Source organism: Aspergillus ambiguus (assembly GCF_047715705.1).
Source record: "Aspergillus ambiguus strain CBS 117.58 unplaced genomic scaffold BDV59scaffold_36, whole genome shotgun sequence".
In the NCBI taxonomy this organism is placed as follows: Eukaryota; Fungi; Ascomycota; class Eurotiomycetes; order Eurotiales; family Aspergillaceae; genus Aspergillus; species Aspergillus ambiguus.
The window spans coordinates 142164-166101 of record NW_027395549.1 but is presented as its reverse complement, the minus strand read 5'-3'; the positions used below and the strand labels follow the sequence as shown (position 1 = coordinate 166101).

The following is a 23938-nucleotide window of genomic DNA, read 5'->3' as shown; positions in this document are numbered from 1 at the left end:
AGTGTTACGGAGGAAGAATATAGTAAGTGACGGAGATAAAAGCGGGATGTTGATGAGTCATCGCGGGGGGGGGGGAGGCTTGGCATGAATCCATTCGTAGAACAATGTTATTATAGTAATCGACTCAAGGATGGAATGGGATATAGAATAGTCGCAGGCTTGTATCGATATCTAGAGTCTATCACTCCTCCCCAGAACCTCGCGCGCCATCACAATCGGCGGTGCCTTGGAGAAATTGTTCATATCGTCCACCATCACGCGGCCATTCTCCCCCGACACAGCCTTCGCCTGGGCGTCGGCACTGGCCCAGGTCATGTTGGATTGCACGCAGTATGGCGCGTCCGCAGGAAAGGTAAACACCTCCCAGGAGAGAAGCACCTCCTTGCCGCAGAGTCTCTCCGCCAGCGCCATGTGGCCGTTGATGTAGTAGTCGAGGTCGACTTCCGCCTCGCGGGGGTAGAGGATCTGCGTAGGTTAGTGCAGTTCGACGAGAGGTGCGAAGGGACATACGGTCATTGTGTAAGGCATCTTGTCCGTTGTGGAATGTCCGTGGTGAATACGGACGCCTGTTTATATACCCCGCCGTCGACGACGATCTATAACCGAGGGATATCGTTAGGCACGACCACATCCGATATCATTTTTGCTGGAGTTCCTGCAGTCCCCGATGCCGCAGCTCATCAAGCAGACCGGCCGGTGGCCAGGGGACTGCCACTAAGAGCGATGTCAGCTCGACGACCTCTGCAAGGATACTCGTACTAGTAGGAGGAACATGAACGCTAGATGGAGACCTCAGCTCCAGATCCTCCGTTAACGGGCCTCTCATATCACTTTTCATCCTTACAAAGGAGGCATTCTTTCCGGTGCCCTCAGATGAGCTATACCAGCGCTTCGGCGAATCCTACAAGGTTCCTATCCAGCGAGTAGATGGAAAACCGGCCCACGCACCGCCGCATGTTATGTATCCCATGGCGGTGAGCATGCCTGCGAACGAGGTGGGTGACCCTGAAATCATAATCTCGGACTACGGGCGTCTTTTATCATGTCACGGACGTCCTTCCCGACTCTGCACACGCCAATCCTCTACTCCCCGTCAGAAGATTTTTTTTTGATGGACCTATCCAATCAACCACAGCTATATATGGACCCTAGGTGTCAACCTGTCCGAAGACTGGGGCGAACGTCCCCTTTTCGAAACGTTTGCCTGGGATCGAGATGACATAGTCGCGGAGAGGCTCAAACCGCCCGTAAGATGGGGGATGTGTTGGGCCAAACGCTCCGAATTCTTCGAGGAGGATAGGTCATGGATGGCGGACTTCTGCCGGGTCAGCACTGCCGTCTTCCAGCGTCTGCATCGGCGACCCTGGGACAGGGCGTGGCGAGACGGAGCAGATGTCTGAATGGGATGTTGCGGGTGGTGACTTCCGTGCGTTGGAGGAGTTTCTCCCGGCTATGATGGCGTTTGAGCCGGCGGAACGACCCACAGCGGACCAGCTGCTGAGGTCGGAGTATATGGGGTAGTGGGCATTGCCCGCGTGGGAGAGGCAGAGGACGAGAATTCTGAAAGCGCTCACCCTCCGGCGTGCTACTGAGGGGAGTTCGGCCGTCTGTCTTGGGCTTGGCCGTATCTACTCGGAGTATCGTAATTTACCGTCTGAATCCGTTCTCCAACGAGGGTCTCTTGGCTCGTTCTTCCCGAAAAAGCGTGGTTGACTAATGTCATCTCGCCTCGTTCCAGTCAGCATACCGGCAAGTCCGCTCAACTATCGGACGGGGCTTGACTAGCTGCATGTTGTCGATTTCTGTCATGTCATATTGGTGATCCGCAAGATAGGTCGGATTGATAGGTCTGAGGCGTTTGTCCCGGCGGAGGGATCTTCTCGAGAGGCGTTCCTGAAGACTTCCATCTGCTAAAGCGTCCTGTTGAAAAATCGGGGAGCCTAACAGTGTAACATTCTTTTCGTGAGGATTTCCGGTTGCGGCGAGGGGCACATTCTTGGACGGTGACACCAGATCGGTATCTTTGGAACGATGACGATCCGTGGATCCTTTCCCGAAGGGACAGGTACCTGGATGAGCTTATCTGAGAAGACGAGAAGATACGGGCAGGAAAAGAATCGGATGGGAGGAGAGCGACGGAGAAGCGGTGCCTGGGTGGTATAGGGAGGAGTCCGTGGGTATAGATGGAAGTATAGACTCCTAATCCCTCCACCTCCCCCCGATCTCGACTATACCGACTCGGACTACCAGACCAAGTGGATAACAAGTTACATCGATGCAAGCGGAGAGTATCATCTCGTCGAAGCAGGAGGCCTCTGAGAATTTCTTTTCTACTCATGCCCGAGATTGTCAGGGTCGGGTAAAATGGCTGCGGAGAAATTAATTAATTAATCTGATGGGGTGATGACTACTAAGTCTGGACCCTGCGTCTTCCACTTTCGCTCTCTCACACTCTCTCTTCCTCTTCCTCTTCCTCTTCCTCTTCCAACTCACCTCTCTCTCCGCCATCTCTCTTCCCTCTACTCTCATCTGCCTACTCCGCTATGATCCCCTAAATCTGCATCATGCTCCGTCTCTCTCGTCTCTCGCTCTCCCTCTCCCTCGTTCTCTCCCTCTTCCTCCTCCTCCTCCGCCCCGTCCACGCCGACGACGACACCACCCTCGTCCCCCAATCCGCCTCCGATTCGTTCCCCCAGTGTGGTCTCTCGTGTTCCGCCCTCAACTCGGCGCAATCGCTCTGTATCCCTCCCACCGCTCCCGCCAACGGCCGCGCGACCTACGTCACCTGTTTCTGCCAATCCAACCTGCTCACCCAGCTGAAAACCTCGCCGGATGGCACCTGCGACGACGTCTGCTCCAATGAATCGGATCGTGCCCTCCTGCAGAAGTGGTTCTCCGATTTTTGTTCCTCCGGCGGCAGTCTGAAGAGCACTGCCGACTCTTCCGATGCCAACAGCGAAAACAGCGACAACAGCAATCAAGCCGCTGCAACGGCCGCCTCCACCGCCACAGCCAACGCACGCAAAAACACCCCAGCACCCCAATCCTGGTGAGTATCTGCCCCCCCTCCCCCCCCGTCTTCCTGAACACCCCGACCTGACCGGGTGCAGGTGGTCTGGCCACTACCAATGGGTCGTCATGGTGATCGTGCTGATCATCGGGTTCGCCGTCCTTACCGTCCTCGGCGTCTGGCTGAAACGCCGCCATGATGCCAAATACCCCGGGCTCTATCACGGCGCCAGCGGGAGCGCCAACAACAGCGGCATGCTCTTCGCCCGGCCCAATAACCTCAGCCCCGGCCCCGTCGACGGGTCCCTCGGGAGTAGCTCCCGCACCGATGTCGTCGTGCCCAAAGTGCGGCCCAGTCCGAGCGGTTCCCGCCTGCAGAAGGGGCCCCCGCCGACGCAAGGGGGCGACGATCTGGAAATCCGCGAGGTTCGATAGGAAGCTGCTTTGCTGACGACTAGTCGGTGTGTTGGGGTCCCGTTCAATTTGATCTCGATTGCATGTTGGGCGTTCCTGTTCATCATTGGATTCTTTTGCTTTTTGCTGATGTTGCTCCCTTGTGATATCATACCGTCTTGGATACTGGTACAGATCTAATGAGGCATGCTGCATGATCTCGTGTCTTATCTACAATGTCATCTATCAGGACACACTAATGCTCACAATCTTAATGTCCACCTCCGGCTTCTCCTTGAACGTCTTCGTATTCTCGATCTTGTGCACCACGTCCAGCCCCTGCACCGCCCGCCCGAAGATCGTATGCTTCCCGTCCAACCACGGGGTCTTCTCCGTCGTGATGAAGAACTGACTCCCGTTCGTGTTGGGCCCCGCGTTCGCCATCGACAGCGTATACGGCTTGTCGTGCTTCAGCGTCGAGAACTCGTCCGCGAACTCCCCACCCCAGATCGACTCGCCGCCCGTGCCGTCCCCCAGCGGATCCCCGCCCTGGATCATGAACTTGCGGATCACCCGGTGGAAGATGGTGTTGTTATAGTACCCGTTGCGCGCGTGGGTGACAAAGTTCTCGACCGCCTTCGGCGCCGCCGACGGGAACAGCCGCAGATGGATGTCGCCCAGCGTCGTATGCAGCACCGCCGACGACCCCATGTCGCGCGGCTTCTGCGCCGCAGCCCGCCCGGCCGCCCCGGCACCGTCCGGCGCCGCGCGCTCGTTGTGCACATCGCGCGACGCCTTGGACACCTCGGTCTCGTTCGTGAACAGGTAGAACCGCACCTTGGCGAAGCCCGTGCTGACGAGGATCGGGTCGCGCTCCTCGGCCTCCTGCAGCAGCGGGTTGGCGCTGGCGGCCATCGACACCGTCACCACGCCCTTCTTCTGCGGCTGGCCCTGGTACAGCGCCAGGTGGAGCGCGCGGAAGGGCTCGTCGCGCGCGTACACGCGCACCACCCGGTTCGTGTACGTGTTGATGCACTTGATGCCGTGCAGCGAGCCGTACAGCAGGAAGTGGCCCGACTCGTCGAAGACGACGTTGATGCGGGCCCGCGTCGTCGCCGCGGTCTGGTCCAGCTCGCGCTCCACCGCCAGCCGCCGCCCGAACTCCACCTCGTCCAGCGTGTAGAGCGCCGTGCCGGCCTGCTGCATGTCCGTCAGCGTCGCGAGCGACTCGTCGTACGTCCGCGTCAGCTTGCCCGTCGCGAAGTCGAACACGCGCACCTGCCGGTCCGGGAAGGAGAAGGCCGCGAACTGCTCGCCCGACGGCGCGATCGTCAGCGACGTCGGCGTCGACTTGGCCCGTTTGAACTCGAACAGGTTCGTCGCCGACTTCAGCGCGAACACGTTGTCCGGCTTCTCGAACGTCCCGTCCCCGGCCCGCCAGTACTCCATCAGCCCGGTGTCGTCCGCGGAGATCACGCAGTCGTAGGCGTCGTTGAACGCGATGGCCGCCACCGGCCGTCGGTGGATGGTTTTGACGATGTGCAGCGGCGTCGGGTTCTCGCCGCGCCCGTCAAACACCTGGATCATGCTGGTGTCTTGGTCGGTGACCGCCAGGAGCGGGAGGGAGGCGCCGCGGCGGTGCACCCAGCAGACGCAGCCGGGGGTGAAGTCGAGGGTGAGCATGGAGAGGAGGTCTATTTCGACGGTTAGACAGTAGATCTATGAGAGCAAGGCCGACCAGGCACGCACCGAACGTGATCACGTCAAAGATCTTGACGGTCTTGTCGTCGCCAATGGTCGCGAAACTGCGTCCGTCGGCGCTGACGCTGACGCTGCGCACCTCGCCCGTGTGCGCGCGGAACTCCTTGACAAACTCGATGCCGACGGCCATCTTCTTCCAGAACTTGACCACGCCGTCGATCGAGGCGGTGATGAGGAAATCCGTGTGCGGCGACACCACCGTAAAGGCCAATTGGTCCTTGTGCATGAGCGACTTGGAGTAGCGCGGTGAGGCGGGGAGGGCGTTCACGTAGACTTTCTCGAAGGGGAGCTTGCGGCGCTTTTTCTTAGGGGCGTCGGCGGAAGGAAGCGCGGGACCGAAGTCATCGTCGGAGGAGTCTATCCAGTCAGTATGTCTGGAGGGTGGTGGGTGGTAAGGGAGGGTACCGTTCTCGTCGACCTCGTCGTGGGAGCGTTTGGGGGGTTCGGGCATGGTAATGGATGGGGGCTCGGGATATACGGTGTAGAGAGGGCAGTAGAGAGTATAGAGAGTCAGGAGTATAGTATAGTCGACAATATAGAAGAGGATGGATAGGAGAGAGAAGAGAGTCGAGTAGAAAGAGTGAAGCGATACAGAGAGAGAGAGAAAGTGAAGGCGGTCAACGAAGGCGGTCAAGGCCACACCAACTTTTTGTCCCGCCGCGAATCTTCATCATCATCAACGACATCTTCCTCTTCCCCCCCTGAGCTGCCTGCATCGACGGTAGCCTCTCTTACTCTATCTCACAATGGTATTCCTACCCCGTTCCCTGTTCTTCATACCCCGTCTGACTCTCCTCCCAGGCGTCCTTCGCCAACCCCACCCAGATCTTTGCCGACGATGTCATTGAAGAGAAAGGAGAAAACGCCCGTCTCTCGGCCTTCGTCGGGGCCATCGCTGTCGGTGACCTGGTGAAGAGTACTCTTGGTCCCAAGGGTATGGACAAGATCTTGCAGTCGGCGTACGTCATCCGTGGTTCTTGACTCCTCCCCCCCCCCCCATCTCCCTGCGGGGCAGACACTGATCTTATATTCCCCCCCAGATCGACCGGCGAGATTCTCGTGACGAACGACGGTGCCACCATCCTCAAGGCCATTGCACTCGATAACGCCGCCGCGAAGGTGCTGGTGAACATTTCCAAGGTGCAGGATGATGAGGTCGGAGATGGCACGACATCCGTCACCGTGTTGGCCGCTGAGCTGCTCCGCGAGGCCGAGAAACTCGTCAACCGCAAGATCCATCCCCAGACCATCATCGACGGCTTCCGGATAGCCAGCCGGGCGGCCCTTGACGCCCTCGACCGGGTCGCCGTCGACCGCAGCGCCGACATGGAGGCCTTCCGGAAGGACCTCCACTCCATCGCCCGCACCACCCTCAGCTCCAAGGTCCTGGCCCAGGACCGCGACCACTTTGCCTCGCTCGCCTGCGACGCCGTGCTCCGGCTCCGCGGCTCCACCGACCTCAGTCATATCCAGATCATCAAGAAGGCCGGCGGCAAGCTCAGCGACTCCTACCTCGACGAGGGTTTCATCCTCGACAAGAAGATCGGCGTCAACCAGCCCAAGCGCCTGGAGAACGCCAAGATCCTCGTGGCCAACACCGCCATGGATACCGACAAGGTCAAGATCTTTGGCGCTCGCGTCAAGGTCGAGTCGACCGGCAAGCTGGCGGACCTGGAGAAGGCCGAGCGGGAGAAGATGAAGGCCAAGGTCGAACGCATCAAGGCCCACGGCATCAACTGTTTCGTCAACCGCCAGCTGATCTACAACTGGCCCGAGCAGCTCTTCACCGAGGCCGGCATCATGTCCATCGAGCACGCCGACTTCGACGGCGTGGAGCGCCTGGCTCTCGTCACCGGCGGTGAGATCGCCTCCACCTTCGACCACCCGGACCAGGTGAAGCTGGGTCAGTGTGACGTGATCGAGGAGGTCATCATCGGCGAGGACACGCTGATCAAGTTCTCCGGCGTGGCCGCCGGCCAGGCCTGCACCATCGTGCTGCGCGGCGCCACCGAGCAGCTGCTCGACGAGGCGGAGCGCTCGCTCCACGACGCGCTGGCCGTGCTCTCCCAGACCGTGAAGGAGCCCCGCGTGACGCTGGGCGGCGGCTGTGCCGAGATGGTCATGTCCAAGGCCGTGGAGCAGGCCGCCCAGAACACGACGGGTAAGAAGCAGCTGGCGGTGGACTCCTTCGCCCTGGCGCTGCGACAGCTCCCGACCATCCTGGCCGACAACGCCGGTCTGGACTCGAGCGACCTGGTGACTCGCCTGCGCCAGGCGATCAACAACGGCATGACCAGCTCGGGTCTGGACCTCCTGACGCCGGGCGGCGGCATTGCCGACATGCGCGAGCTGGGGGTGGTGGAGAGCTACAAGCTGAAGAAGGCGGTGGTGTCGTCGGCATCGGAGGCCGCTGAAGTAAGTGTTCCCTCAGGTAGAGCATTCAATGCATGGACGGGCGTACTGACGGTGTGCAGCTGCTGTTGCGTGTGGACAACATTATCCGCGCGGCTCCTCGCCGTCGCGAGCGGATGTAGGGAAATGTTCTGGCGTGAATGTGGATAGCTCGACGAGCATAATACCGTGAATAGACCGCGATGAAAAGTATGACCAATTTCATATGACTATGGGGTTGTTTCTTGTATGGAGGGCTGCTCTATAGATGATGCCTGAGGTGTCGATGACCGTTTTCGGTCACAGACGTGTAGATGAGGATATCGGACAACAAATACCGACAACAAATAGCTACATTGGCTGTAAACAAGTGCCAGGATCAATACATGACTGCAATTAGACGCGCTATCCACCTGCCCAGGGACCAGGACCCTGAATTAAGCACTGACGCCAAGGGTCCCCCGGTGCTTAGCTCGTCGCCCTATACATCTTCCCCTCCGTATACATCCAACTCGACTACATCTCCTTCTTCATACCACCTCCTGCACCGTCACTTCAGCTGAGTATCGTCTCTGCCCCTCGATTTACGTCGTACGTCGTCCTCGCTAATCCAATCCCAGCCCCTATTTGCATCTCTGGAACACGCACAGGATGATCCCCCCACATGGACACGGGCCTCCACCAGAAAAGAGGGTCTCTTGCGCGTACCTGACAAGACCCTGGATTCTGTCATAGACGTCGCCATCACAGACAATGATGAGAAAAAAACCACCGAGAAGGCTTCCTGCATCATGCTCTCCATCCTTCAGGACGATCACTTCCACCGATCCCCCTCTATCCACTCACCGTCACAGGGGCGGCTCAGCAGAGGGACCGCGGGCCTTCACGGAGATCAGCAATGAACCATCATCCTCCCTGACATGGTCGAGGATCGTCTCTCATTATTTCTTCTTTTCGTCCATCGCTCTTTTCTGCCTGCCTCTCTCTCTCTCTTTCTCCTCCTCTTCTGTCTGATGAGTAGACCTTTCGAACCCGTACATACCAGTCCCCTTCCGTCCAAACCTTCTGTGTATTTCCGCATTCTACACATCACACTCTCTTTTCTTCGCCCTACGCCCCCTCTCCGTCTCTCTCTCTTGGGTCTCTCCTCGTATTCGTTGCTGCTTCAATGCTGCCCTTCATCTCGTCCTTCTCTCGCGTTTAATCCATCATGCAGCCCAACCGGCTGTGGTCTATCGCCCTCTCCGTGTGCCTGGCCGGCCAGGCCTCGGTCTGGGGCCTCGAACTCAACATCAACGATCAGGGTAAGCTGGACCTCCTGAGGCTCGACGCGGTCGCCTGACCTCATCTAACAACCTGGTTCCTCCTAGAATCCATCAAGACTGCCGCTGCGACCACCGCTTTCAATATGATGAGCCAGTACCACGGCAACGAGTCCGGTCACATCCCCGGAAAACTCCCCGACACCTGGTGGGAGGGTGGTGCCATGTTCATGACGCTCATCCAGTACTGGTTCTGGACCGGCGACCCCTCGTATAACGAGGTCACCACCCAGGGCATGCTGTGGCAGAAGGGCTCCAACGACTACTTCCCCTCCAACTACAGTCAGTACCTCGGAAACGACGACCAGGTCTTCTGGGGGCTGGCGGCCATGACGGCCGCCGAGCTGAACTACCCCGAGCAGGACGGCCAGCCCTCCTGGCTCTCCCTCGCTCAGGGTGTGTTCAACACCCAGGTGCCCCGCTGGGACATGAGCAGCTGCCAGGGAGGGCTGCAGTGGCAGATCTGGCCCTACCAGGCCGGTTACACCACCAAGAACTCCGTTTCCAACGGCGGACTCTTCCAGCTCGCCGCCCGTCTCGGTCGCTACACCAACAATCAGACCTACACCGACTGGGCGGAGAAGATCTGGGACTGGAGTGCCACGACCCCGTTGTTGCGCAAGAGCGACTGGACCATCGCCGACACCACCACGACGCTGTCTGATTGCAAGGCTCACGGAGACCTGCAATGGACCTACAACTACGGCATGTATCTCAGCGGTGCGGCCTACATGTACAACCACGTAGGTGCTTTCCCCCTCTTTTGTGTGTGCTAGATGCAACTAACAACCCGGACCAGACCAACGGAGACACGAAATGGAAAAACGGTCTCGACGGCCTGCTGCAGACGACCTTCTCTCAGTTCTTCCCCAAACAATTTGGCGGCAACGTCATGTCGGAAATCTCCTGCGAACCGAACATGATGTGCGACCGCAACCAGGACTGTTTCAAGGGCTTCCTCGCCTCCTGGCTGACCTTCATCACCACCATCGTGCCCTACACCGAGGGTCAGATCCTGCCGAAGATTCAGGCGTCCGCCGAGGCTGCGGCGAAGCAGTGTTCCGGTGGGAGCCAGAAGTCCAAATGCGGCCGTCGCTGGCACCAGCCCACCTGGGACGGCACAACCTCGCTCGAGGAGGACATGAGCGCCCTGAGCGTCTTCTCGTCCAACATGATCAAGTTCAAGAAGGGGGACATCGCCCCTTACACGGCCAACAGTGGCGGCAAGAGTGAGAGCAATCCGACTGCCGGCACGGGCTCTGGTGACGACCAGAATGACACCAAGCCCGAGCCGATCACCACGGCCGACCGGGCGGGGGCTTCGATCCTGACGATTCTGTTTGTCTGCGGCTGGGTGGCGGCCGTGACCTGGTTGGTGTATGGAGGATAGTTGAATCGAGGAGGTGATTGTATATAAGGTGCTTCGTGCCGCGTGTACGTTACGTTATTTGTGGTTCTTGCTATTGTATTAGGATCTGGTTTCGCCTGGAGGGAGTCTGGGCGTGTATTGAGATATGCTTGTTCTTCTTGTTGTTCATGTTCTTGTTCTTGGGTATATGGTGGTTGGTGCTGTTTGCTGTGAATTGAAGATATCCATGCATGCTTAGTCAGACGAGCATGCTTATGTCCATCGACTTCAACTTCAACTCAAATCTTCATCTTCTCTTCAGTCCACTTCCCTTCGGACCTCCATCTCGCCCAACTCACACCCAGGGCAGTGCAAGATGGCCTTGGGCGTCTGGCCACCGCATTCTCGTGGAGACAAGGGGTCCGAACGCGTATCCCCGACAAAACCCGCTAAAGCCGAGTCATGACGAGCAGACCAAAACTGGCCCATATAAACCCCAGCGGCCGTCCGTTTCTCTTGAATCCCCTCAGCTTCGACACCCCAATCAATCAGCCACCATGAGCATCTACCTCCGCTTCCTCTGCAACCAGTTCTTCGTGCACCCCACCGTCCCCGCCGACGGCGCCGACACCTTTGCCGACCAGGTCGTGATCGTCACCGGCGCGAATGTTGGCCTGGGGCTCGAAGCCTCCCGACATATCGCGCGCCTCGGCGCGCAAAAGGTGATCCTAGCCGTGCGCAACGTCGCCGCCGGCGAGGCGGCCCGCGAGTCGATCGAGACGTCCACCGGCCGCGCCGGCGTCTGCGAGGTGTGGCCGCTCGACCTGGCGTCGTACGCCTCCGTGCAGGCGTTCGCGCAGCGCGCGGCACAGCTGCCGCGGCTGGACGTCGTGGTCGAGAATGCGGCGGTCGCGACACGAGACTACCAGCGCGCCGAGGGCCACGAGCTCACCGTCACCGTCAACGTGCTCAGCACGATGCTGCTGGGCCTGCTCCTGCTGCCGACCCTGCGCGAGTCTGCGCGCCGCCACCCGCTCGCGCCCAAGCCCCGTCTCGCCATCGTCGTCAGTGAGGTGCACGCCTGGACCTCCCTGCCGGAGCGCGCCGCCGATCGCATCCTCGACACCCTCTCCGACGAGGCCTCCGCCGACATGGACATGCGCTACCCCACCTCCAAGCTCCTCGCCGTCTTTGCCGTCCGCGAGATGGTGCGCCGTCTGCGCGACGACGCCGTCGTCGTGAACATGCTCAACCCCGGCTTCTGTCACTCCCAGCTGACCCGCGACTCGAACGGCCTCTCCATCAAGGCCATGAAGATGCTGCTCGCCCGGTCCACCGAGGAGGGCAGCCGCACACTGGTCGCCGCCGCCGCGGCCGGCCCCGAGAGCCACGGCCAGTACATGGAGAATGGCGTGGTGGCGCCGCATGCGGTGTCGGCGTTTGTGTGCAGCGACGAGGGCGAGAAGACGCAGGCAAGGGTCTGGGGCGAGATAGCCGAGATCTTGGAGGGGGTGCAGCCAGGTGTGCTGGAGAACTTGTGAGGGGCTACGTACGATATACAGGATATGTAATGATAATAGGCGCAATGTACATTGATTTGGAACTAAATGAGCGGCTGGGATGGGATCCAGTCCCGATGCCCCTAGGGGTGGCTGACACCTTATACATGTATATACCATGAGCCCATCCGACGCCTCGTCTAGATTGCCTGGACGTCCACCCAGAAGCGGGTATCGTCGCTCTGGTACTTCTCATCGCTCTCGATCTGCTGCTGGATCCACTGGATGGCGCTCTTGTAGCCTGCTGTCGCTTAGTGAAGCTCCCGGGCCTGCTGATCACGCACTTACCTGCAATATCCGAGGTGTTGGGGTTCGACAGACCGGACGCGCCATTGCGGTGGCCGGCGCACCAGGTGTCGAAGCCGTAGTAGCTTTCACTGTCGTGGCGCGCCGTGACGTCCTTGTCCAGGTCGGTGCTGTAGGAGTCAGACACCGAGATCCTGCCATATGCGCGCCGGGGCAGACTTACTTCAAGATGGCGCCGTCGTCGACCTGGTCCACGGTCTCACCCATGAATTCCGACGCGGACGTGCGCAGCATCATCCAGTTCTGCTTGAAGATGCCGAAGTTGGTCGAGTCGCCGGTCTTTCCATCGCCTGTGGGATGCTGATTAGAGGGGTGATCGCAGTGTTATCGTGTGAAGACTTCCTCGCATACCGTAGGTGTAGTCTGTTGTCATAGTCTCTCTGTAACAGGTTAGTAGGCTGCTATACAGCTGTCTGGGAGCACAGCTCACGTCTCCAGCATGGCAATGGCCATGTCCATGGTGTTGCCGCCGGCGGCCAGCACGGCGGCCTTGCGCTCGCCTAGTCCAGAGACGGTGTAATTGCCGCGGTCATTCGACTGGCGGGGGAAGAAGATGACCCTGCCCATGGCCAGGGGGAGAAGGCTAAGAGCGAGAGAGAGCTTCATCTTGATGGTGACGGTTGTTCAGTGCTGGTGTGGCGTCTGTTGTGGTGTCTGTTGTTTGTTCTAGAGGTCGTCGGCGTACTTATATACATTCCACGGAGATGCTAGTTGTATAGACCTTCTTCACGAATGGGCCCTGCACCGTGGACAGTCGGGAAATGATCTTCTAGAAGGGTCACTCTGATACTGGACAAACATTGTTTGAATCTCTCCAGCGCGAATACCACCCAGTTTAGCACTAAAATCAGTCCACATCGAACCATCTTGCGGAGCATCATCCGTGTTTCAGCCCCTGCCACGACATTTCCCCTAGATATGTGGAGTAAACTGCGAGCTCGAAGGTTTAGACTCTACTCAATGTCGGCATTGGAAATAGACTCACGGGCAGCAACTGCAGATCGCAGCGACGATCTCATCCAAGCTGGTTACTCCATCCGCAACGGGAACGGGGCCTTGACAGGACGGAGGAAGACTAAGGGCCGATATGCTGTCCGTGCATTTCCTATTTAATCAGTTTGGAACCCTCTGAAACACGGCCCCCAGTCCGGGGCTTCTGTAATGGGAACGGGCTGTTCTGTGGACTCCGTGCTTCATTGGGATATTCTACTTGTGAGGCAGTATTGCATGGGTGAGGCCTACAGCGAGTCTAGCGGAGCCAATACCTTTGTATCGCTCGTTTTACATCCGTGCAAAGCAGACTATGTCCAATGTAGCAATATAGATCACTGCGGCGCATAGATGAATCCCAGCTGATCCATCTCATCGCCATCCTGTCCATAGAACCCAACGATCTGCCAGCCCGCGTCCGCCGCAAAGTCCTGGCAGTCATCGGTCGCCGTGCCAGCGCTGACGGTATTTCCAGCGCTGGTCGTCGCCAGCAGGTAGAAATTCCGCGTGTGGTCGTTGTGTTTACCCTGGCAGAGCCGGGCCCTTGTCCAGAACTCGTCGTCCGCAAGACCCAGCTCTTCAACGTCGCCGCCCGTGCCGCCGTGGAAGTACGTGTCGCCGGAGGTCAGGACAAGGCCTACGCTGTCTAGACGCTCTGCACCGCGAAGCGATATCCGCTTGGGCTTGCTGTTCCCGGTCGATGTCTCGGGGATGGACGGGAGGTCGTTGAACCACGTTCTGAAGTTATTAGTACGTCCTGACTTGATGGGCTCTCTCGGGGGCCTTATGGACATACCCGTGCGGTCCTCCGAAGAGATCACTCTGTCGCAGCGTCGCGGACCGGGCCCAGGTGATGTTACTGCTGATAGGGTTGTGGTCCGACAGGATGGAGCCATTGCTGGTCAGGAACTTAGTATCCTCATAGTTCCAGTAAATGGCGTTGAGGTTGACGGCACGACTGCCCCGGTAGCTGTGTCTGTTAGCCGCACAGCTCTACAAGAATAGACCGATACAGACGTACAAGATCTTGTCGACAGTCTCGCACGTACGATTAGTCGTGGGGTTGGCGCAGATCCGCGCGTCAGTGCCCTGGACTGGCTCGACGCCGTTCAGCACCAGCTGCACCCACGGGTTGGTCATGTCCTCTTGGGTTTCGAACACGCGGATGTTCTCCCCAGCGGAGGTATAGCGCGCGTTGGTATCGCCGAACACCAGCACCGCGTTTCCGACGGAGTTGGTGCCGATGTAATCGGCCAGCTGTTGCAGATTGGCGCTCCGGGCGTCCACGTCGTCGGTTTCGGAACTGTGCGCCGTCTGTTAGATCGGCAACATCATGCTATAACTCCACATGCACCTACCCCGCGTCGGCATGTAAATTGTAGAAATCCACATAGACGCCCTCGTCAAAGCGCACGCGCATGGCTGTGAAGCCCTTCGGGGTCAGACAGTCTGCCCCCGAAGCGTCGGAGCAGGTGTCCCATTTGACGCGCTGGAAGTCCACCCAGGGGTAATTGGCGAGGGTATTGAGGCCAGATCCGATTCCGGCGCCTCCGGAGGTGGAAGTGCGATAAGGATGGTTGTCAGTTTTGTAGATGTAGGCATGGTAATTGAAGTCCTGGCGGTAGTTGTTAGATTCATCGTTTTGCGCCAGTCTTGCAGCGGACGGACCTCCTGAACATGGATTACGTCGTAGCCATAATCCGCAAACCTAGCCCCAATCTCCTCGGAATTGGTCGTTTTATCGCCCGGAACTTCATTCGAGTTGAGAATAGCGGGTAACCCGGCAACGTTGAAGGACAAGACATTGAACTGGCCGCTGCTGGCAGCCAGCGCCGGGGAGATCCCCGCCATCAGAGACCAGAACGCGCGCATGGTCGATTGCTCCGTGATATGGGCATCCCTTAGGGGTGAGAAATTATTAGAGGGCGACCTGCTGCAGAAATAGAAACACTCAACGGGGTGGACCGAGGTGGATATTCATCGTGATCGTCACGGATGCTAACCGAACTACAAAAAGGGGCTGCCGAAGATTAAGCGGATGACGGAGGTGAAGATCAAGCCGACTGGACGCCACTTGATGCTGTCAGATTGACAGCCGACGAGGGGAAGTCTTCGAATGAAGCACGATATGCAGGTAAAAGCGCAAGAAGGTTCATGGCTGAGGGCTTCTGACTGCACGTGCGGGTTCGGCGTTGAGAATAGATTAACTCCCCCCCGGTCCCCAGGAACGGGGGGTTCCCACGAGGTTGATTGCAGTTCGATCATTGCATAATCACTGACTATTTCTCATATATGACGGTGACGGTAGTCTGTTCACTTTCAGGCGGATCGATTGACGGAGAGCTGTTGGCCGGGCGTGTTAGCCGGGCGTTCTGCTAGAGATAGCTTGTCCGATATCTTTTGTCTGTTGCTTCTTCGTAATTGGCGCGGTAAAACAGTGCCTTTATGCTCTCTCGTGAGAATTCACCATAAGGAAACCGGGCCCGAACAGAGGAATACTAGGCTATAGAATATAGAATATGGGATGATCGATCACTTGGCACCAACAAGTACATACTTGGCAGATCTTTGCAGTATGAATAACGACCCCGTACAGAACGGCCAATGCAGTCTTAAGAGTACTTCGTGTTCCAGACCGACTCGGAGATGGGAAACTTCTCCGCGGCGAGCAAGCAAGGAGTCGCGGGGATTGCTGGCATCAAACCCGGCTGGAGGACCCGGCATATCCGCTGTAACAATATTACCATGGAAATACCACATAAAACGGGGATCCATAATGTCTCAAACATCGAAATGTCTTAGGCAGCAGTGTTTCTCTCACTAGTTCAGCCCTACGACGACTGATCCACCAGAACCATAACTTCTCGCCCCAGTATACGCTGTACGGCCATCTAATCACGTCCACGCCTTTTAAGGAAACTTCCGTTTTCTTTCGTACGCAATATATCTATCTTGTCAGCTTACTTACGGCAGGCCCGCTTCAGTAGCCACCACCACGTCATCATCCTTATCAGCAGTCTCCCTCCCATCAGGTGGAACAACGGAAGAGGCTTGTGGAACGCCCATCCCAAGCCCTCACGAATCTGCGTCTCCACGACCTTCCGCCAGTCGATATGATGAGCAAAATGGAACGGGAAATGGTGCTGGCTGATACTCCGATATGTACAGTCGATCTGTGGCTGGCCCTGCAGCTCAATCTGCGGCTCGAGCATCTGCGGTTCTTCGCCCTGACAATCAATCTCTAGCCGTAACAACCCCGTCCCAGCAAACTGCTTCACCTGCACCGCGAGGTCGTTCTGTCGTCTATCATGATGCTTGTCGTGAACGATTATGAGATCCACCAGCGGCTCTCGCGTCCGTAGATGTAGTCGATGATGGTCTGGCGGCGGCACCAGGTCGATGCGGAACTGCCCTTCAATAACAAAGTTGCCGGACCCCGGCCTTGTATATGTCTTGATCTTGAGGATTCGAAGTGGGTGTTCGACGAGCGCCAGTGACTGGATCACGACTTTCTGTGCAGGCGTAGTATCGTCTTTGCCGTTGTCGTGTAGGCCGTGGTTGACGTACTGCACAAGCAGATCGCATATTCGTTGCTGATAGAGATGCCATAATCGAGCGAGAATGCCGTTTATCCAGTCCACACTCTCGCCCCGTTGGAGGAGATATTTGGCATGGTATCGACGGGTTTCGTCGCGGATCGCTCGTTCCACACGCCGGAGAGACAGCTCGTAATAAGTCCGACAGACGACCAGCAAGAGGACGAGGCCGACGAAACCAAGTCGAAGATGGTATATCAGCCACGAAGCGAGACAGCCAAAGATGATAACTTTAGACTCCTTGTAAATCTGTTCTATCGTATTGAGGGCGTCAGTGACTGTGAGCCCTCCGCTACGGTGGGCATACAGCGCAGAGAGCATCGTGTCTCGAGGAGAGCCGGTACAGATAACTAAAGGCCAATATGGTCCAACCCCCACATTGCGAAGACACCGACGGCGGTTGAGGGAAGGGGGCGCAGGAGAAAAGTTCATGGATGAAAGGGAGAGTGTGTAATATGGTCCGATGCATACAGGCTGCAGTTAAAAGGACCAATTAATTACGATAGGGCTGACTAGTGGCATCTGTCGGTGGGTACGAATGCGCATGTCTCCATTTTCGATTGTTCTTGTTACAAACAAACTCCGTATCGTTCACCGATTCCACCTAGCTAATCGGGGTCAATGTCGGTTGACATCATGCCCATTTGCCGATCAACGCCATGATGCCCGCTCCCAGCAGCGTGTAGCCCACCATCACGATTAAGTGCGACCGGCGCTTCGTCCGATCTGGATCGAACAAGAAGTCTCGGGCCAATAACTCTACCAACCCGCTGTAGATCAAGATCCCCGCTGATACCGCATCAAGCACGCCTTGGACGATCATCGCCGCCTTTGACTCTGGGTTATAAGAAGTCCGCACTCCCAGCCCAATGGCGATAGAAATGGGCGTGGTCAACCCGTAGGCTAGACAGAGCACCCATGGCAGCCATCCTCGCTGGCCAAAGTGAAGGGCGGACATGCGGGCACCGATACCCAAGCCTTCGAAGGATTGGTGAAAGACCAGGACAGGATAGAGTGTTGCGAACTCATCACCTGTTACGCCCAGGTTTAAGCCAATGATAACCGAATGGAATATAATGCCAAATTCGAGGATAAGAAACGCTGCGAACTGTTGTTTGAAGGCTCGCTCTGATGTCACAGATGCCTCTTCGAGGCAAACGTGGGGTTGTTTTTGCGCTGGTGTCATCGCAGGCTCCTCGTCCAGGGCTAGATGTCTAGCCTGGTGTGGTGTTGATATTATGGTGTCTGTGGCATCCTCATTTCGCTGCATCCCGTACGTCTGCTCGACATACACTTCGGCAGCCAGATCTAGCAGGAAGATCATCGTCACAGAAGCTAAAACGATAGCTGCGCACCAAGAATAATCCCCCCAATGACCAGATACCCCAACACAGGTATCGGGTCCAATACGCTTGTAGGCTGGGTCGAGGAGATGGATGAATGCGGTGGCTACGATCACGCCGGAGCCAAAGTATCGAGCGAAGAGATAGACATGGTAGGGGATCCGAAGCCGAGGGGAGCGTGTGGCCAGCACGGGGAACAGAGTGAATGCAGTTGATGTGATAAAGATGACAAAGATTGAGGAGATGCGAGCTCCAAGGTGCCCGTTGTACTCATTCTCCGATAGAGAAAGATAGCAAAGGACATCTTCTTTGCTCGCCGTGTTTAAGTCAACATTGGAGGCGTTGAAGGAATGCATGTTATGAATAGGAGTGACGATATCAACATGATTGTGAATAGATGTGTCTTTAATATATCACTTGCGACGAGTACCTTGAGGATATCAATATGACCTTGAGTGGGCTTCAAGGTCCTTCCACGGGAACTAGACAACACAAGGAAGCTGGATCGAATCTGCTCCAACTAGCTATCCATAGGTGCAACTGCAATTTCCGGGAATGACCGTCATTCCCCATCTGAAGTATTTTCTATTCTGCCAGCCTGTGGGCCGTCGTGTGTGTCTTATTGTGTGCAACACCCACCAAACGCCGCTGAGCTGTGATTTTCATTTGACTGGGCTCATTCGAGGGCTATTGATACGGCCGACGCGTGTCACGGAGGTGTGCGCGAGTATCCACTATTGTTTATAAGCGTTACGAAGCATCGGAGTATGGCATCTTGGTGCGAAGTGGGGGAAGAAGAGTCGTAGGGCTGATCTTGACCGATGAGGACCTTGGCTGAAAAGTCGCTCGAACAAGTATAGTATGACAGATGCAGGTGAACTGATCCAATTACTAAGACGCTCCACAATTTCCATAGATCATTATATGAATGGCCTCGGTTGCCGATGACGAGTAATTGGTTTCTGGTTGGTAAGGGATGATTCCAAACCCGAACGGTAAAACGGAACAATTATAGCCTGGAATACCCAGGTACCTCTGACTGTTTTTCATACGATAAATATTGAGGAGGGACTGGAAAACAAAAGTTTTGCATTAGATCTTTCAGCTTTTAAAGTAGTTGTAGTCTTCCATGGCGCTATTAACACGTTCCAATAATGCGTCTGCCACCGACCTCCCGAACTCATCCTTCCCCTGATTGTGCTTCACAGGGATGCTTATACCACGAGATCTCTTTGACTCATCAATAGAAGTCGATGCACACGATGTACTGTAATAACTATAGTAGCGATTTGTTGAAGAATTGCTCGGTGGCTTGAAGGCCTCCCACTCATAGCGGATTAACGACGGGTCCATCTTGCAAACTTCTCACAATTTTTCCAAAGATATCCTTTCAATCACGTCACCGGCTTCGGTCACAACAGTGTTTAGGAACATTTGTCTCAAACCAGTCATATAACTTCCTGTATAGTGGCTTTATATCGAAGTAATGCTCGAAACCCCAAGTCCCTATACTGAAATTACGGTGTGACGTGTGGCGAGCACAGCGACTTCATGAAATTTACCCCGCAATGCGGTGTGCTTGGATTCATATCTATCTGTTGACAGAAATCATATAGTAGTTGTATCGCTCCTAAGGTGACTCGGATAGGCCATTTGGCAAAGCGCTATGCTTCGAGAGTGCGCGTGTACACTCACACTACCCAGGTTATTCTGATACTATTTCATCTCTCCCGAGCCGCCTCTGAAAATACGGTATAAGACAACGTAATAATATCGGTAGGGAATGTAAGAAATGGTAAGAGCAAAAAAATTGTTGATCCGAACCATGATATCAAATGATAGCACAGCTTAAATGTGCCGCTAGTCCGCGTCAGTGTCCGTAGTCTGTGGTAGGGACGGCGCTACATACCCTTAGCCACTCGGCCACCTAGCCGGTCAAAATCGGCATCCATCTCCTCATTTGAATTATTTTTACAATGCCGATCTGACTGCGCAAGGTCCTATTCTCATAGTACGAAGTAATCGACCCCGTTCTCTACGAGTAACCCTGGAATTTCGCTTATTCGAGTCCTCATCGGCACTTCATACAGCATCCGGTTGGAATGGGGAGACGAGCGGACGTCTTTGTCCAGGACAGCGTACCTTTTCTTCTGGGATGTCGGAGAGACGAGGAAACTAGACAAGGCTAGGAATGGTGTCCGAGTCGAAGTAGAAAAGTCATCCATGAAACACCGGAGAGATAGGAACGGGATGTTGGCGGTTGACCCTCAGCATATGAATGCGGTGAGTGCTTTGATGAGTGTTGGGTGCTCAATCAGTCCGAGTCATTTCGCAGGTAGATGGAGAATAGACTAAGACATAGTTCCTATGGTCTTCGTATCTTCATCACGATATATTGCTGCTTAGGGCAACACGCAGCAGGTGATCTTCCCCGTGACGTCGGCCTTTGAACCCCAGTTTTCATACTGCACATCTCTACGATGCCAACGACATCAGACACCTAACACCACCCAACAAACAACGTCTCTGTAATATTCGATTCATGCGATTCCAACGCAACCAGCCAATAATGATACTCTGATTGATCGCCGTCAGCAAGGGGTCGATCTCCCACCCGCAACGGCGCGAGAAGCGTTCCCGGTGGGCAACAGACATATCGACAAAGGGATCCCACGGATCATAGGCCTAGACTTGATCGCAGCGGAGTGGGTCGAACGGAGCGGGAGACAAGGCCAGAATCCAGGAATCAATATCGGATCCAATGCAGCTCTGACAAATACCAGTCCAGACAACCTTCCGGGAATGCTGGTCACCTTCCTAAAGGCGACAAGCCAACATCGCTTTCTATGGCGATCTTCCATCGAGAGACAGACGCTAACGCGCCGATCGCTGCACTCTCACCAAATGTCGCGAGCACCCTCAAAAGGGATCGCTCCCCAGCGCCGCCATGCATGCCGCACGAGCCGAACGAATAATACCACGACGGATGGGTGACAGAACTATTGGATGGGAGGCTGAACCAAAGCCCGAAAGGGTAGGAGGTTCACTCCAGACGGTCCCAGAATGTGGCCGAGATTCGGTTGGACTCTCTACGGCCATTGGGAGGGTGCCCTGTCCTTTTGCTCTTTGTCGGTGATCGGTCACATCGAGAGGAAACCTACGTACATAATCTCAAATGGATGGAAGGTATCAGGTGGACGCTGTTTGGGCAACGCCCCCCGTGCAGCAACGCAACCGTCCCGATCTACTGTCATTTGCTGCGGCGGTGCAGGGGAAGCCAGGTGGCGACCGAGCCCTGTGAGAAAAAAGTTGTGTCCCCTGAAGAACCGTGGAAACCGACCGTGGATCTGAGCAAGGCGGTGATCCGACGGGTGCAAGAGCAAAGTCGAAGCGTCATTCTACTGGCAATTGCACCAATAATCATAAATCAAAGGCAATCCGCCACTCGGGGAGTGTTGCGATCGCGAGCCACTTTGGAGCCCGCCCCCGTGTTTTGGTGACGGTCCCACAATAGACTTTGTTCGCCCACCGTGATCGCGGTCGCATGTCTTTTCGCCTTGCTCGACTCCAGGACTGACTTCAGCACTTCCGACCATTTCCTCTGCCCTAACGTTACCGCAGCCGTCATCACTATGAACAGCCAGCATGGGACTCAGCAGAGAGATGATCCGTCAGGCATTGCAATGTCAGCGAAACCGGGCACGCGAAAGAAAATGCGACCCACATATTCCTGCCTAAGCTGTCATAAACGCAAAGTGAAGGTATATCTATCTGCCGACGGCCCTTATATACCAGACTATCTTGACGTCTTGCCCGGTTTTCTTGGTGTGGCGTCGAGGACATGCGTTGATAATCCGATTCTTGTCTAGCAAAAAAACACTAACATCCCCAACTAGTGCGACCGGGTCAAGCCTTGCGGCGCCTGCTGCCTGCGGGGGACCCCGTCCGAGTGCGAATATGGCACGAGCAAGAAGGACCGGCACTACATTCAGCAATCGACTCTAATAGAGCAATTGATGCGATCATGCGAAGACCTCAAACAGCAGCTGGCTGAAGCACGCCGACTAGCGAACCTTCCTCCCATCAAGGATGAAGAAAGTCCCAAGTCTCTAGCCCATATCAAAGCCGCCGAGGATGCTGCCGAAGACGAAGACGGTGACCCCTGGCCGCAGCCCTGGCCTAGCAACTTGCAGAACCCCTTCAATCGCCAGGCGCTCTCGAAGAGCACGAGTCCACCCTCCAGTACGTTGGCGCAATCGCCTCGCCCATTGCTGTCCTCCACCAATTCCGGGGTCTGATTCTGGCCGGTGTTAACAATGTCCTAGGCAGTAGCTCCTCATCGCCTGTTCGGGAGAAAGCCGTCCTCAGCGACCCTATGCTGGCCAACTCGTTGATGGAATTATTCGTGGAGCGTCTGATTAGTAATTTCAGCCCCCGCGATCACGCCAAATACGGCGGGACGATAGCGCTACGAGAAGCGTCGGGCATGCGCGTCCTGTCTCCCATTCTTTGCACGGCCTTCGAGGCTGCCTCGTTGACCTTTGCTGGCCGCCGGGACGGAAATCGATCTATCGAACTGGCCGGCCATTCACGGTACAGCCGCATGCTTCGGCTGCTGCAGAACGCACTCAATGATCCCCGGGAGAGTAAATCCACCGAGATCCTGGTCGTTGTGCTGCTGTCTACCATCATTGAGGTGCGTGACCAAATAGTTACTTCCCCTCGGCAGTCTGGCTGACGGCCGAGCCAGGCCTTCAAGCAAAGCTCGAAAGACTCTATCCTCCGACACCAACTGGGCGGGCTCGAGCTTCTCCGATCTCGTTCGCCCTACCGGCACCGATATGGAATCGAACGATCCTTGTTCGTCGACCTGCGAATGTACTGGGTATGGCTTCTGTCTTCCCCTCGTCGCCGCCCGACTGACCGAGACGGCCGCAGGTGACTGCCGCGCTGGTCCACCGAAAGCCGACCTTCCTCGCAACGAAAGAATGGCTAACCGTGCCCTGGCCGATGGACGGCCCCTCGAAGGACATCCTTCACCGACTGCTGGACATCGCCGTCGACATTCCCGGGTACCTGGCAGAAATCGACACCTTCATCGCACATCTGCAACGCGGGAACGAGGGCGGCGCGTCCCCGTCGGAGCTCGTGCCTCTCCAGACGTCCATCTGGGAACAGGCATCGGAGCTCCTCACCCGCCTGAACATGTGGCGCGCCATGTACGCGGACACCTACCCGCGCGGGACGCCGCACGAAGAACTCGACGAGGAGACCAGCGACGGGTTCCCGGTATTCCAGTGCCGCGACCCCAACACGCTGCAGCTGCTGCCGGCGCACATCCTGGTGTACCCGGATATCCTCCTGGCGACGTCGATGTGCTTCTACTGGGCATTGTGCCTGGTGGTGTCGGCGACGGATAACGGCCTGACCAGTATGCTGGGGCTGCAGGAGCGGTATCAATACGCGTGCAACATCTGTCGGAGTATGAAATACTACATCCAGCACATCCCCGGGTGTCTGGTGTCGCGCATTATGTTTGTGCTGCGCACGGCGTTCGACACGTTCAGCGACGGGATGGTCGAGAAGGAGTTCATGGCCGAGCTGTTCCTCTACATCGGGCGCAAGCTGGAATTCCCGGTGTTTTCAAACAAGTGCACATCGTCTTCTGTGCGGGCAGACCAGGTGAGGAGTTAAATTTGAGAATATTTACGTTGTATATATATTTATAGCTTTTACGATGACGACCCGTGTACATTAACAGCGTGTTCATTTTTTTTTTTCAGTTTGTGTTCGCATCCACCCCGTCGCGGGTATTATCATAACTAGTTTATGACGGGCTAGCTGGACAGGCCCAACAAATGTGAAATGCCTCTCGGTTATTTGCAACTCGAGGGATCTTCATTTCGAGCCGTTGGCTCCG

At 56.3% G+C, this 23938-nt stretch overlaps 12 protein-coding genes across 12 annotated transcripts; 6 read left to right on the top strand and 6 right to left on the bottom strand.

Moving 5' to 3' along the window:
- Positions 1-171: 171 nt before the first annotated feature.
- On the bottom strand, positions 172-528 carry BDV59DRAFT_204809 (uncharacterized protein; the record flags this gene model as incomplete). The annotated part of the gene is made up of 2 exons (XM_073694533.1): positions 172-465; positions 511-528. The coding sequence occupies 2 exons, from the start codon at positions 526-528 to the stop codon at positions 172-174; spliced, it is 312 nt and encodes a 103-aa protein (XP_073544766.1).
- A 2036-nt stretch (positions 529-2564) lies between these two features.
- Positions 2565-3444, top strand: BDV59DRAFT_204808 (uncharacterized protein; the record flags this gene model as incomplete). The annotated part of the gene is made up of 2 exons (XM_073694532.1): positions 2565-3049; positions 3111-3444. 2 exons carry the CDS (start codon positions 2565-2567, stop codon positions 3442-3444), a joined length of 819 nt encoding a protein of 272 aa, XP_073544765.1.
- Positions 3445-3546: 102 nt separating this feature from the next.
- BDV59DRAFT_101257 (WD40 repeat domain-containing peptidylprolyl isomerase) lies at positions 3547-5800 on the bottom strand. The gene is made up of 3 exons (XM_073686423.1): positions 5569-5800; positions 5152-5520; positions 3547-5096 (listed from the first exon to the last, which is right to left on the bottom strand). Exons 1-3 carry the CDS (start codon positions 5612-5614, stop codon positions 3649-3651), a joined length of 1863 nt encoding a protein of 620 aa, XP_073544764.1. The 5' UTR covers positions 5615-5800; the 3' UTR covers positions 3547-3648.
- Positions 5801-5842: 42 nt separating this feature from the next.
- On the top strand, positions 5843-8003 carry BDV59DRAFT_101239 (chaperonin-containing T-complex subunit CCT2). The gene is made up of 4 exons (XM_073686422.1): positions 5843-5912; positions 5965-6122; positions 6204-7578; positions 7638-8003. Exons 1-4 carry the CDS (start codon positions 5910-5912, stop codon positions 7695-7697), a joined length of 1596 nt encoding a protein of 531 aa, XP_073544763.1. The 5' UTR covers positions 5843-5909; the 3' UTR covers positions 7698-8003.
- A 248-nt stretch (positions 8004-8251) lies between these two features.
- BDV59DRAFT_185496 (uncharacterized protein) lies at positions 8252-8729 on the top strand. Its single transcript, XM_073690858.1, has one exon. The coding sequence runs from the start codon at positions 8308-8310 to the stop codon at positions 8566-8568; it is 261 nt and encodes an 86-aa protein (XP_073544762.1). The 5' UTR covers positions 8252-8307; the 3' UTR covers positions 8569-8729.
- A 35-nt stretch (positions 8730-8764) lies between these two features.
- Positions 8765-10455, top strand: BDV59DRAFT_209949 (glycoside hydrolase family 76 protein; the record flags this gene model as incomplete). Its single annotated transcript, XM_073695487.1, has 3 exons — positions 8765-8858; positions 8925-9619; positions 9676-10455. The coding sequence occupies 3 exons, from the start codon at positions 8765-8767 to the stop codon at positions 10264-10266; spliced, it is 1380 nt and encodes a 459-aa protein (XP_073544761.1). The 3' UTR covers positions 10267-10455.
- A 326-nt stretch (positions 10456-10781) lies between these two features.
- Positions 10782-11765, top strand: BDV59DRAFT_204804 (putative short-chain dehydrogenase/reductase family protein; the record flags this gene model as incomplete). The annotated part of the gene is made up of 1 exon (XM_073694531.1): positions 10782-11765. The coding sequence occupies one exon, from the start codon at positions 10782-10784 to the stop codon at positions 11763-11765; it is 984 nt and encodes a 327-aa protein (XP_073544760.1).
- Positions 11766-11923: 158 nt separating this feature from the next.
- Positions 11924-12695, bottom strand: BDV59DRAFT_204803 (glycoside hydrolase family 134 protein; the record flags this gene model as incomplete). Its single annotated transcript, XM_073694530.1, has 5 exons — positions 11924-12024; positions 12072-12199; positions 12253-12379; positions 12441-12469; positions 12520-12695. The coding sequence occupies 5 exons, from the start codon at positions 12693-12695 to the stop codon at positions 11924-11926; spliced, it is 561 nt and encodes a 186-aa protein (XP_073544759.1).
- Positions 12696-13281: 586 nt separating this feature from the next.
- Positions 13282-15073, bottom strand: BDV59DRAFT_101216 (endonuclease/exonuclease/phosphatase family protein). The gene is made up of 5 exons (XM_073686421.1): positions 14748-15073; positions 14438-14694; positions 14101-14382; positions 13876-14049; positions 13282-13817 (listed from the first exon to the last, which is right to left on the bottom strand). Exons 1-5 carry the CDS (start codon positions 14949-14951, stop codon positions 13415-13417), a joined length of 1320 nt encoding a protein of 439 aa, XP_073544758.1. The 5' UTR covers positions 14952-15073; the 3' UTR covers positions 13282-13414.
- An 840-nt stretch (positions 15074-15913) lies between these two features.
- BDV59DRAFT_185489 (uncharacterized protein) lies at positions 15914-17110 on the bottom strand (the record flags this gene model as incomplete). The annotated part of the gene is made up of 1 exon (XM_073690857.1): positions 15914-17110. One exon carries the CDS (start codon positions 17105-17107, stop codon positions 16040-16042), a length of 1068 nt encoding a protein of 355 aa, XP_073544757.1. The 3' UTR covers positions 15914-16039.
- A 168-nt stretch (positions 17111-17278) lies between these two features.
- zrfA (high-affinity Zn(2+) transporter ZRT1) lies at positions 17279-18374 on the bottom strand (the record flags this gene model as incomplete). Its single annotated transcript, XM_073695486.1, has 1 exon — positions 17279-18374. One exon carries the CDS (start codon positions 18372-18374, stop codon positions 17310-17312), a length of 1065 nt encoding a protein of 354 aa, XP_073544756.1. The 3' UTR covers positions 17279-17309.
- A 3211-nt stretch (positions 18375-21585) lies between these two features.
- BDV59DRAFT_185484 (Zn(II)2Cys6 transcription factor) lies at positions 21586-23890 on the top strand. The gene is made up of 5 exons (XM_073690856.1): positions 21586-21779; positions 21915-22260; positions 22344-22714; positions 22769-22903; positions 22957-23890. The coding sequence occupies exons 1-5, from the start codon at positions 21651-21653 to the stop codon at positions 23710-23712; spliced, it is 1737 nt and encodes a 578-aa protein (XP_073544755.1). The 5' UTR covers positions 21586-21650; the 3' UTR covers positions 23713-23890.
- The last annotated feature ends 48 nt before the right edge of the window (positions 23891-23938 follow it).